Below are 13,038 nucleotides of genomic sequence, written 5' to 3'. Positions count from 1 at the left end.
TTTCTCTAGATCCCTAATCCATTATCCAAACCCTCCCTCGGCGAGCTTACACTGACAAACCCCATGAACTATAGCTCATGTGCCCGGAGGATGTGAGGGATGGCAGAGTTGCCATTCCTCCACATCGGGCATCTCCCACTATCAATTTTGCCCACCCAATTTTCTGCCAATCAAATTTGCCAATCATTACTGCCAATCATTTTTGCCCATCATATTTGCTAATCATATTCCCTATTCCCAATTTCAGATCCAAACACTATCATCTTCACAGTCCATTAAACTTGAGCCTCTCGGTACGTCGTTACATCATTAAAACTCGGCTTCGCAAAGCCAAGCAATGAATTCGGGTGGTTTGGTCGCCTGCAGGTTGAGTCTGTCCGGCATTCGGTTCAGGGGAGGAGGTTTGGTTGGGCCGAGGTTTAAAGCACCATCCCTACGCAGGGCCTCTTGCTCCCAAGCGCGATGGGCCAACCTTGCCCGGGTGGAACGCCGCTACCACAAGGGGGCGCCGTTCCGATCCCTCCTACCTGCCCTTGAACCGGACCGGTCGCCTTGCCCGGCAAGGCCCGGACTCGACCGTGCGGGGCGAGGCCCAGCCCGGATCGTGCACGACGCTCCGAAGAGAAGCGACGCTGCACCGATCCCCGCCGGCTCCCGCAATACCCACAGCCCGGCACGGACCGAGGGCTCGCGTCGGCTAAACGTTGGTGTACCCGCTATCCCGTTTAACGTCGATGCTCCCTTTGCATTCTCACACCACTCGTTTCGTTCGTTCTCTTTCGCTCCATACTCCGGTATACTCAAAACGCTCACATACTCTTTTGTGCACTCATCCTCACTTTCGACAGCACACTCTGTTATCATGCACTCCTCTGTTACACACCTTTCTCGCGCACCTTCTTGCGCATCCATTCCACCATTCGCACACCCGGTTACACATTCGTCGTTCGCACGCTTCATCAACACACCTCCTCGCCCCCACTCCTCGGTCACATCCTCTGTGACAACCATGGGTGTGCACTCTGTTGCACACCCAATCACGCGCTTCACCACCAACTCAGGTGTGCATTCTTGCACACTCTCCATCCATCTCACTCTCCTGGTCACACTCACTCCCACTTCCACACTCTGTATCGCATTCATCACTCATACACTCCGTTCCACACCTTTCTTCCCCCGTTACGTCCTCCGTAACACTCACCACGGGTGTGCACTCTTCTGCACACCCAATCATCACCGCACACTCTCGCGCCAACTCTTGCGCACACTCTCCGGTTACATCCTCTGTAACACTCACCATCACGCGCTCCGATGTGCCCCCCCGCACACGTGCCACAACCAACTCAGGTGTGCGTTCTGGCACACTCTCAACCATTCCAAGCGTGCATTCTCGCACCCGCTCCACCACCAACTCACTCTCCGTGTCACACTCCGTACACTCTGTTTCGCACATACCCTCCGACGTGCATTCGCTCTCGCACCCGGTATCACTCCCACACTTTGTAACACACTCACTCTTCGACGCACACTTTTTCCTCACATGCATGCCATTTTCTCTCACACAGCGCCCAACGGACCTCCCACAAACGCCCGCGGTACGCTGGGATCCCAAGCGCGCGAAAATTCTTTTTGCGCCAAACATCCTCCTGCAAAACCTCTTCGCACCATTCACAGCCCGTCTCACCTTCGGGGTTCTTCTTCTTCGCTCCACACGCACCTGCAAAACTTTATAAGGATTAGCAAGTACGGCATCAGGATGTGAATTCAGACTTTGTACATTATCCATTTCTCCCTTCTGCTGGTGCTTTTCTAATTCTGCCGTCTCTACAAGCCTGATTTCAACTATTTCTTTCTCTTTATTCACCTCGACGACCGCTGGCTTTATTAAAATTCCCTCTTCCACCTCAGCGGTCGCTGGCTTCCCCACACCCCGGGTCGCGATTTCTACCCCAGTCCAGTTACCTGCGCTTTGCTCCAACTCGCTCAATCTGCGCTCCTCGACTCGTGTTACCTCGTCGCGTACCCGTGTGCCCTTTTCGCCCGATCCGTGGTCCATCTCAATGTCCTTCCCCAATGCTTCCATGTTACCCCTGGATTCCTCCCTTTTTGACTCTGCCCTCAATTTTTCCGTATCACACCCTGTTTCGTTTGGCATGGCTTCCATTATAGCTTCTATTCTTTTCGCTTGTGCTAGGATTTGTGTCATGAGTAACTGCATTTCCTCAGCACTCATTTGCACAACGGGGTTGGCCCCCGCCATGTGCGAGGCGCCATTTTGCGCCCCTCTAACCTCGTGCGAGGCGCCGCCATCTCGTGCGCCTGAAATCCCCTCTACCGCACCTTCTCTGCCTTCCTCCTCCCTCTCTCCCAATTCCTCCCTGGGGTCCTGGGTTGCCTCTAAACCCTCTTCTTCTACCCCCACCGGCATCCGACCGCCTTGATCACCCATGGCACGATTTAATTTAGATCTTAAACAAAATTTCGACCGCTCCAAATTTTGAGTGCGTTAAGCGCACTTCGGGTCAAATCCCACTCCCCGACACCAATTGTTACGGATCCGGGGGACGGCACTCGCCTTACCGAGGGGGGTTTAATCCCCTCGTCTTTTTAAACTGGCCGTCCGACCGGTCCTGGGGGTATGGCATCACGCCCGGTCAGCGCTGAATAGGATATTAGGCCAATCCTTCCTATGACCTAAGTACCAGCGCCTTCCGGTACACGAGGAAATACTCCCGCCCGAGCCGCAGTGTAATGGATGGATTGCGCCGAGCGAAGCGAGCTGCGACACGGCCCGTTGACAAAGACTAAACCCGATTATAAGCGGTTCTGCCGAAATCGCGCCACAGGTACTCAATCGGGAAATCACTAAAGCAATCGGACGAGAATGAAAACCAAAGAATAAGAAGGAACAGGGATTTATTAACTATTTACAAAACCAAAGGAAAAACAAAAGTAATATACAGGGCGAAGAAGAAGAAGCAGATACACAGAGCAATTCTTAAACAGGCTTACTTATTCCCAGGGACAAGACAAACAGAACAAACTCACGTACACAAAAGGGGATTGCTGGCAGGAATGGCTGGACGAAGGATGAGAAGGGTCCGTGCAGAACGGCAGGGCTGGAAGCGAGCGGCCGCCGACTCCCCGCACTCGGGTTCACACGGCAGGGCTGCTCGAAGCAGCGCGTCAGAGATTCACGTGGCAGTGCTGCTCGAAGCAGCGTCTCAGAGCTTCACGCAGCTGGTCTCTCCTGCCTTCTCACCGACTCTCTGGAACCTCCTCATGCACGTCTCTCTCAACTCCAATTCATACCTTATTTTTCCAACTCATCCTCGCGTCTCATCTTGGTGGGGGCCTCACGCCAAGGGTTTTATAACTACCCCTTTGGAACCCTCTCGAACTTGCCAGATGTTTCTTGCCACGCCCTCTCAAGCCATGCTCACCGAGCCCTAGTTGGTTGGTAAGGCTGGCTGACTCCACCTCTTCGTGACGAGGTGGGGCCATGCCCGTGCTCTGATGGCTCCGCCCCCCTCCTTGGCCTCGTGCGTAATGGAGTTTGGGACGATGTGGAGCCAGTAAACACAGCCCCATGCAACTTACTGGCACTTTTAGGAGGCCATTGGGGATATTGAAAGGGATCTATCTCATTTCGTTGATGCAACGTAGAGTCAACTATTGGAAACACAGCCTTACCTGAAACACATAATAATGATATAACTATGAAAAGGGCCTATGATTCGGTATGTGTTGCAATGTGGACTAACTAAGGTGCAATTATTTCAATTAACAGCCAATTAAGGGGAAATGTACACAGGGGTTATTTATAAGGGAATCTACTACTAAATTTACATGTGAAGGTTCTAAAAACTGCAACACAATATATATATATATATATATATATATATATATATATATATATATATATATATATATATATATATATATATATATATATATATATATATATATATATATATATATACATATATATATATATATATATATATATATATATATATATATATATATATATATATATATATATATATATATATATATATATATATATATATATATATCTATACACACATATATATTAAATGATTGATGTCTCTCTTCATGAGGGTGCTTTTATATTAACAAGACCGACAGTCTAACAGTGGCAGAGCCGGGCTTGTTTGATACATTAGTTGAAGAGGATAGTATGGCCTGGGTGGGGATACCAGTTAGCAAATAATGTAAGTATTAAATTATTTTGACGTACTCTAAGTCTAAGCTTTCGGTCACCATGGAAGTGAATAGATTGCATTGAGACACTGGTTTATTCTACATGTTTCAGGTCAACAATGAACCAACCACACACCGCTTGAATCCAGTAACTTTGCAGTCACGACAAAGAGATTACAGTGTTCAATTATATTTTATTTATTATATCATTATTACTATTAATGTTGTTATTATTATTATTATTATTATGAAAACTATACTACAGCATTAAGAAACCTGGGCTAATTTGTCCGAAGTGGCCTGGAAGTGAGCCATGAAGGCAGGAAGCCTAAGGCCTATACATGCTGTATCGTTGGAAGACCCGTAACATCGATGCTTTCGATATTTGATGGTCATTTTAACAATGGGTTTGTTTGTGTTTTACATTGAATGAAAAATGTAAAGGTAGAGCATGGCGATTGTGATACATGACAGGCTCGACGATATTTTCAGCCTGAACGGCACAGGAATCACAATAGCAGTGTGTGGAGTCAGCCGTTGTATGCCGTAATGACATCACAGATGTAATCACATCACCCTGTTATGTGACCAGATCCTCAGCTCTGATTGGTATACGATTGTGAGGGACATACATACTGTACATACATGCACATGGACAGACAAGCACTGTTCTAGGCGGCTTAGCCCTACAAGCTACGCCGTAAAAAAAGAATTCATTTTCACTTCTGGATGCTTTTTCATTAGAAAAGAATACTGTTGTTTTTATTATGAGGCAGAATTACAAGTACGGACTAGCAATTCCTTGATATTACAAGTTGGCTATACAGGGCAAGAACCATCAGCAATCTCTGATCTCATCCCTCTGGTTTGTATTATACTCTACATTTTTACCCGTCACTTCACTGACAGATTTAATCAAAGACAACATATTGCACTTCACACACATTCTGCTCTCTTCACTCTATCATTTGCCTGGGATCATCTTCTATCGGTTTGGAAATCAGCTGACATCATCTTCATTAGCCAACTTATTCTTCTTCTTGAGGGCCACAATTATTCTCATGTTCTTGCCGGGTTGGCCGAGGGGAAGTTTGACTCAAGTCATTCACGAGCCGGCTGGCCAGGCTTGACGTTCGACTCAGTTTAGCGCAGAAATTTGGATTTTGTTCTGGGTGCCAGCGATAACGCGCCTACTATTCATGAAGGACACCATGGGATCCTTAACATCCACCAACTAATATTGGCAGACGGGACGCCCATTTATTGTCCATCGGAGGGACAGCACGCATGTTGATTGATCACCTTGCCTGTGAAACACTGAGATGACAGTTTATACCTGAGTCGAGATTCAAACCCAGGCTAGACAGCTTAGAGGCGAGTGTACATACCTCTGGGCCATCCTGTCAGCCCAGTGTTCATCCGTGATATGAGTTTTATTCAGCTCATTGCAGAAAATCTCGTTGGGAGGCAGTTGTTTCACTAAATCTGTCAAATTTGTTCACGGGTGTATTTGCGATTTTTCATGGGATTTTTGGTTTTCTCTTATGAATCACGAACAGCAGGGAACCTATCCCCCCTTTTCCCATTGAAACAATGCCCCCACATTCGCGACATTTTCCAGGAACGTATCCTCCACGAATGTCGGCGTCAAACTGTATATATACAGTACATCGATATGATAGGCCAAAACAATACATAGCACAAATTCTCACAGTTATGGACAGTTTCAGATGAAACTCAGGGGATGACTGGGTAGGTGACAATAACAAGCTAATTAGATTTTAGTTGAGGTAAAGATGCAGAATCGGCCTATCATTGGGATATAAAACATAAACTGCTCAGCCTAGCGGAGGTATGCGCTCTACTGAGTGCTGTTTTAGTTACCCCAAGCATGTGAAGTGAAAAGTGGGGTTAAGCAATTGTCCAGGTCTGTCTGTCTATCTGTCTGTGTGTCTTACCAGTTTATGATCGTCAGCTTATGGTCGAGGAACAGCTTATTTAAATTGAATGCTATATTTTGAACATGAATTAATGAATGAATGAATTAGAAGACCAATTTTGTTGTTTTACCATACCTTATCTCAGAAATATTCCCAATTGCACATGCGCAGAGAGGAATGAGATAATATTTTTCCTCTCTCTCTCTCTCTCTCTCTCTCTCTCTCTCTCTGGCTGCCTGGCAGTCAAACAAAATTTAAAATTATTCCAAACAGGAAACTTACTATTTTAAGGATGTCATAAAGGACACAAACAACAGGCATGAATACCTAATGTAAAGTGTTCGATAAAGTGATGTAATAGACACTGCGGAAAATAGCAGTAAAATATTAAATTTATTTATTTATACGACTTTTCCAATCTTTATTTTATTTAAATTGAATTGTACACTTGAAGACTGTAGTACACAAATTGCCTCCTTAATACTTCCAAGAACCTCCAGTTTTGCAGTGCAGTAATTCATTTTAAATAAAGGTTGAATGGGGTGGCATATAATGGTGGTATTCAAAGACTGCTTCTGGACTACAGTACTTCAATAGTACGAAACTTCTGCATTTTTTGTAAACGATTGTTAAAATCATTATTTTATTAAAATTGAAGTCCAGTACTTTAGTCCGTATGTACTGTAGTACTTGAACACTGTGCAGGGTATCGTGCTCAATAAACTCTCTTGTTCCTCATGTGTTAGTTTTCCCTTATTCTTCCTGGTATCTTTTATTTTGTTAATTTTTTGTCTTCACCCTCCCCACCTTGTCTCATCTTCTCACCAACTGTCCAGACTGGCAAATGCCCTCTTGGAGAGAGTGAAAGAGTCTTTCTCTGACCTGCATAATCGCGATGCAGAGGCAGCAGCAGCGGCTGAAGAGGCCGTGCAAGCCCACGGGAGCAAACTCGAGGATGCGCAGGAGCTGCTTGCTGAGGCCCAGAGACGTGTTCAGGAAGCGAATGGCCTTACTGCTCAAAATGAGCAAGACCTTTTTAATGTGCAGGTGAGTTGGATATTTGTCACAAAGTTACCTTTCCTGCTGAATGGAGTCATTACTTTTGGATTATTATAAAGCTTTCAAGGAAATACCAAGTGCCCTTAATCTATTGGATATTACATAATCTCCAAACATAAGGTTTCTATAATGATAACATACAGTATATAGCTGTACTCTAATTGCAAAACACTAGCGAAGAACCCATTCTTACAGATGGGTCAATTTCCCCATAATTATGGACAGGCGCATGCCATGAGAATTGGTCAGTATGACTTGTAAAACCCACCCTCACCTGGAGAGGCTCCATCTGATGCACATTAACTAGAGATGGTTAAGGTGCTCCACTCACCCTGAACCCCTCAGATTATGAAAATTACACCGTAAATCTCCCCTGTAAAACCTCCTGTAAAAGGTGTGGTCAAATGAGCTATGACTTGAGCACAAACATCAAAGGCACATGGGAAAGAGATACACGATTTCCAAATTAACCTCATGAACTGTTTAGCCAGTGTGCTACAAGCGATTGTGACGAGGTGAGCCCCGGAGCCCTTGTTGAGGGCAGAACGTTTTTTCCTGGAAGATGGGGATGCCCACAAACCACAGGTGGCCAATTAAAGGGACCCGCCGTGTATGAATGGATCCCAGAGTTGAAGAGGTCCATGACCATGCGGAGCACGTCAGTTGGAGTTGAACCTTACAGATAGAGACATCCTTGCCTCTCCTTGGCCACCGTCTGCTCCTCTCCTGCCTTCTCATTGCCATTCATGAACTCCTCTTCCTCCACGAGCTGCACTTCATCGGCCATGTCCGCCTGCACGCCGCCAGCTTCATGAGTGCTTAAACCCTTATCTGCCCCTATGTTGTGCCAATCTGATAATTTGGCACCATTATGGGGTTCTGCTTTATTTATTTATTTTCATTGCGCATTAGTGCATGTGCCTCCTTAGTCGTTTGTCATTTGCCTGGTCTGTCCTGTTTATTTATTATATAGAATCTTGTCTACGTGTATCCCCGTATTCTCTTTTAATAAACCCCCATTTTAACGATAAGAAGCATCTTCCTTCCCTTCTTTTAGCCTCCCCACATTTTGCTGCCAAGTTTGGCGTTGTTTGCTTGATCCTTGGAGAATGGTGGAAATATTGAACGCAGTAACTGTCGTGAAAATCGAACTCTGACACGACTGGACCTCTAGGTAGGCTTTAATATCATTTAGATCCAAAGGCATTCCTAAAAGAATACATTCAAGCAACAGGCATTAAATCAGCATCACATGAGTAGCAACGGTTGCATACAGGTGCGTACAGGTAGTATAACTATAAGCGAGCTTGTGATATTTATAGCAGAGTCGTTACCTTTCTAGGGAAGCCCAGAGTAGCGAGAGAGAGTTACATTTCGATTATGGATGTACATCTCCTGTCCGCGCTGATATATATAGGAACCGCGAAAGGGTCGCGTAGCGGCCATGAGGCGAACAACATCCGTGTCGTAACTTGGATGACGATTGCATATGACGATTTCATCACATTCTCCCCGCGCTTAGATCTTAACTCGGCGGTGAAGAACAGCAGACTCATACAGAGGAACACGTAGGAATGCAAAGAACGAAATACATTTGAAAGATGTCACGGCCGGTCGGACGTCCAAGGGGCCATCAATCCCGATGGCAGGGCTACTGCGTTTCAGCCTGTTAGCCTGGTTAGCAATCAATCCCCAGCTATAGATGTGTCGAGGAGGAAGTCCCAGTCAAGAAGATATCGGACCGAGCAAGCAGTGGTCATCCCAGGGAGAAGACGTTGAGCCCGTGGGTAGCAGTAGTCTTCCAGTGGGGTAGTCTGAGTAGATAAGTGTACCCTTTGCGATTCGCAGCTCATAAGGTGTGCCATGACGAAGAGCGGCTGTCCATACGACGCAAAGCAACGCATTTCAGGCTGATGTGTCGGTGTGGAAGATGTGTAATTCAGTAAGTCATGTCTATTCGTCGCAGGGCAACACATTTCAGGAAGAGGTGTCGAAGCGGAAGATGTGTAAATCAGTAAACCTCAACAGTAAATCAGTAAACCTCAACAGTAAGTAAGATTACATAACAGGAGGCCACTACAGGAAGACCATTATAGTAGGTCTGTACCTGCCTTGGCTCCCAAGGGTACATACGCTGTACAAGCTCATGTAGCGGCACGCGAATCTACCGTTGGCAGCGATCGCACGAGACACGAGCGGCCTCTGAAGGCTGCCTGGACGACCGGCATTTACGACGCGCCTCTCCAGCGAAACGCGCAGGTCCTCCGGGATGCATATGGCAAGCTTGTCCAGCAGCACAGCGCGCGGAGGATCGGAGAAGATCGGCAGACCGAGAGAGCCCCGGCTGGACAAACCATATTTGTCCCAGCGTCGTCCTGGATCGTTAAGATTGATTGTCATGATTGTCATGCTAGATGTCCCGGATGGATTGGCCATCCCGGATCCATCCAGTTAACGCCATCGTTGCATGGCACGGATCCAGCCGGACCGCGGAATGGCTCGGATCGACCATCCACGGACGCAAGGTCTCCCCGGATGGGCTGTCCATCCACGGATGTCCGACCAATCCATCCATTCAACACATGGAATGGCTCGGATCGTCCATCCGTTCATCACATGGAATGGCTCGGATCGACCATCCATGGACTCAAAGTCACGCTCAAAGACACAAAGGCATCCATGGTAACACATGGAATGGCTCGGATCGACCATCTATGGTCAACATACCGAAGTCAACAAGAATACCGGACGGCTCCCGGAGCGAGCAACAAGAACTTCCCGAGGTGGCCCGATCTCAGGGGGGGGTCATGTCGAGGAAGGGTCGCAGGGGCCATGGGTCACGGTGTACCCAGAAGACTATCCACCAGCGCGACCTCAAGGAAGCGCGGCAGATTAGCAACATGGTCATATCCCTTGGACATACTATCCACAAACCGCAAGAACATCGAGGTAGACAAAACACGAGACAAAACAACTGGTGGAGGTGGCTGCAGCGCGCTGCATACCGAAGACAGACGGCCTTCTCAGTCTGGGTCAGGATGAGTCACAGTCAGACTGGGTCAGAGGGGAGATTGGAATCAGACGAGGCGTCTCGCAGTCTCGAAATGTACGAGGCAAGAGCTCTGTTCGATAACAACGAGCCCAGAGTCAAGGACGAGCATGCGGTCAAGGGAGTCGGGCGCGACGCTCAATGTCACGAGGTCACCGTGTACACCCTAAATGGTGCTGGCGCGCGACCCTGAGGGAGCGCCGCGTTACGTTGTTCACGTCGTTACGTAAAGGACAATGGGTACGCAGTCACCAAGGTACACGGTAAGGCAAACGAACCCCCGATGAGATCACGGGAAGCACGCCATTACGCTAATGACGCCGCGAAGCGAACGCGTCAAAGATGCTGTAAAGCGAACGCGTGATACAGTCGATGACGTCAACAAGTAGGTCGGGCGGGTTGGCGAGCTCCAGCCGAGCGGCCTCCCCAGACGGAGTCGCGCGCAGCAACACCCGAGCGAGCCCGAGATCGGCACACGGCACACGAACCCGGCCGACGGCGAAAGCAACATCTAGGGCGCAGCAACACCCGAGCGAGCCCGAGATCGGCACACGGCACACGAACCCGGCCGACGGCGAAAGCAACATCTAGGGCGCACCGCGTACGAGGGAAACCGAAAGCCGCGTCTCGGCCCGTTGATCCAGAGCGGGCGAGCCCGCCGAGCCGAGGGGCGAGCAGGCCGAGTCGAGTTGGCGAGCACGCCCGGCAGCGACAGACCGCACGACCCGAAGCAGCGCCCCGCCTGCCTGGCTGTCGGGTCTAAGGAGCGAACACATACAACGCCCTGACGTAGCATCTCATTTGGAGGTGCATTGAGCATGAAGGATGAAGAGGGGCCTTTCGGTCCGTCAGGCCTGCTCTACACCACATAAACGCAATCCAACAGCTTATCAAATTAAATTAATTGGGTGAAACGCGGGGTGTGAAAAAGAAGAATGAAAGCATACGGTCCACATACATTCCATGCACAGCATTTTTACAATGGTCGCAGGTGGTTAACGAATACGCCGTTTGAAGATCGGGAACACCAAATCAAGGAAAACAAAGGACGATCACTTATAGAATACACATGGTAGCCAGGTATACGATCAACCATTAGAAGCATATGCCCGTGTGTCGTGAAAGGCTATGAAGGTCCCGCTCGACGTCCATAGAAACTCGTCCGTGCTGCGACGAGTCCTCGCCAGGGCCCAAGCGAGCCTCCATTGAGGCGTTTCCGGGCGATCCCCTACTCAGTGGGGCCGGCGAGAGGAATCCAGCGAAGATGCGGCGCGCGCAACGGGCGCGTCGTGCATAGTAGGGATTCCATCCAGCGACGGTGCGGCGCGTGATTCGCGTGTAAGAGGGGATCCGACGAGCAGCGAGGAATCGCCGGCAACGCAGAGAGGGCCGCGATGGGTGCCACGTGTGGCGAGTAGGAGGTGATTCCGAGCAACGAACGGAATCGAGGGCCACGCCGATCGTCGTGGGCCACGCCGAGTGCGGGAGCAACGTGCGGCGAGGAGGTGCTCAGAATCAGAATGGAGGCCCCGATTCGCGTGGAGGAGGTGGTGGTTCCACCGAGTAACGAGTGGTCGGAGTGAGCCGGTCGTGCCGGCGTGAGTCCGACGAGTAGTGCGCGATCCGCACGGCGGAGATGGGCCACAGAGTAGCGAGTGGTCGGAGTGGAGCCGGTCGTGAGAGAGACGCGGCGTGATTCCGACGAGCAGTGCGTGATTCTCGCGGAGGAGAGGGGCCACAGAGTCGCGAGTTGTCGGAGTGGAGCCGGTCGTGAGCTCTATGTTCCGCTGATCTCCGCTCGTCACGGAATCACGATCAGCGGAATGCGTGCCCCGAGCGGCCTTTCTGCAGACCTTTCGCAAAAGGGCCTTAGTGGAGCACAGGTGACACGTCGCCTGTCGGGCCGGCATTCGGAGCGAGGATGCGGCCGATGTCCACACGAGTAACGTTTTGCATACCGGGTAGGCCGGGCAGCGGCGGCTGCGGGGGAGCTCCGGAAGCGGGATGGTTCTCTCGGACGGAGCCGTTAGCGATTCGAGTAACCGAGGCGAGGTTCATACCTTCGGGTCCAAGCGGGTCCGTTGTTCCGACAGGGGGTTGCGGCCCAGGTCATTTCCCAGTGGCCTCCTTCAGCAGGTGCTGTGCCGGAGTCATGCCTGCTCCGGCTTTCGGGCCTACGCTACGGGAGAGCAGCCTGCGTTTTGACGACGCGGTCCCGCAGAAGGCTTGCGAGGTCCCCCATCGTATCCGGCCCTCGTGAGGCAGACCGGTGGCGAGAGGAGTCGGAGCTCCGTCGCTGGAGGGAGCTCGACGGGTCCTCCGCCGGGCGTTCTTCTCCGTAGCGCCGCAGCGAGCAGTGCGGGAGCGTGGGTTGATTCCGAGCGATGTCAGGAGAAAGTTGGTCTGTAACACGGAGCGGTGGGCTCGGTCTCGTGAGCCGCAAAGTTATTCTGCCGCGCGTTGAGCCAAGGAGCAACTCCGACGCAGATCCCTCCGCTTGAGGGTCGGCTCCGCGAGGCGGTACCACGATCATCATGTGTATCTCCGGCGATCTCAAAGATCTAAATGATATTAAATGTCGTGAAAATCGAACTCTGACACGACTGGACCTCTAGGTAGGCTTTAATATCATTTAGATCCAAAGGCATTCCTAAAAGAATACATTCAAGCAACAGGCATTAAATCAGCATCACATGAGTAGCAACGGTTGCATACAGGTGCGTACAGGTAGTATAACTATAAGCGAGCTTGTGATATTTATAG

At 49.6% G+C, this 13,038-nt stretch overlaps 1 protein-coding gene across 1 annotated transcript in view; it reads left to right on the top strand.

Moving 5' to 3' along the window:
- The window catches only part of LOC137433134 (laminin subunit alpha-2), a 469,485-nt gene that overhangs the window by 352,323 nt on the left and 104,124 nt on the right, over positions 1 to 13,038 (top strand). Inside the window, exon 38 of the mRNA XM_078783389.1 lies at positions 7,004 to 7,214. Coding sequence (XP_078639515.1) covers positions 7,004 to 7,214 — 211 coding nt within the window. The remainder of the gene's footprint in view (positions 1 to 7,003; positions 7,215 to 13,038) is intronic.

Source organism: Myxine glutinosa, chromosome 8 (assembly GCF_964187855.1).
Source record: "Myxine glutinosa chromosome 8, kmMyxGlut1.1, whole genome shotgun sequence".
Lineage (NCBI taxonomy): Eukaryota > Metazoa > Chordata > Myxini > Myxiniformes > Myxinidae > Myxine > Myxine glutinosa.
The sequence above is the reverse complement of the archived record's forward strand: the minus strand, read 5'-3'. Positions and strand labels throughout refer to the sequence as shown.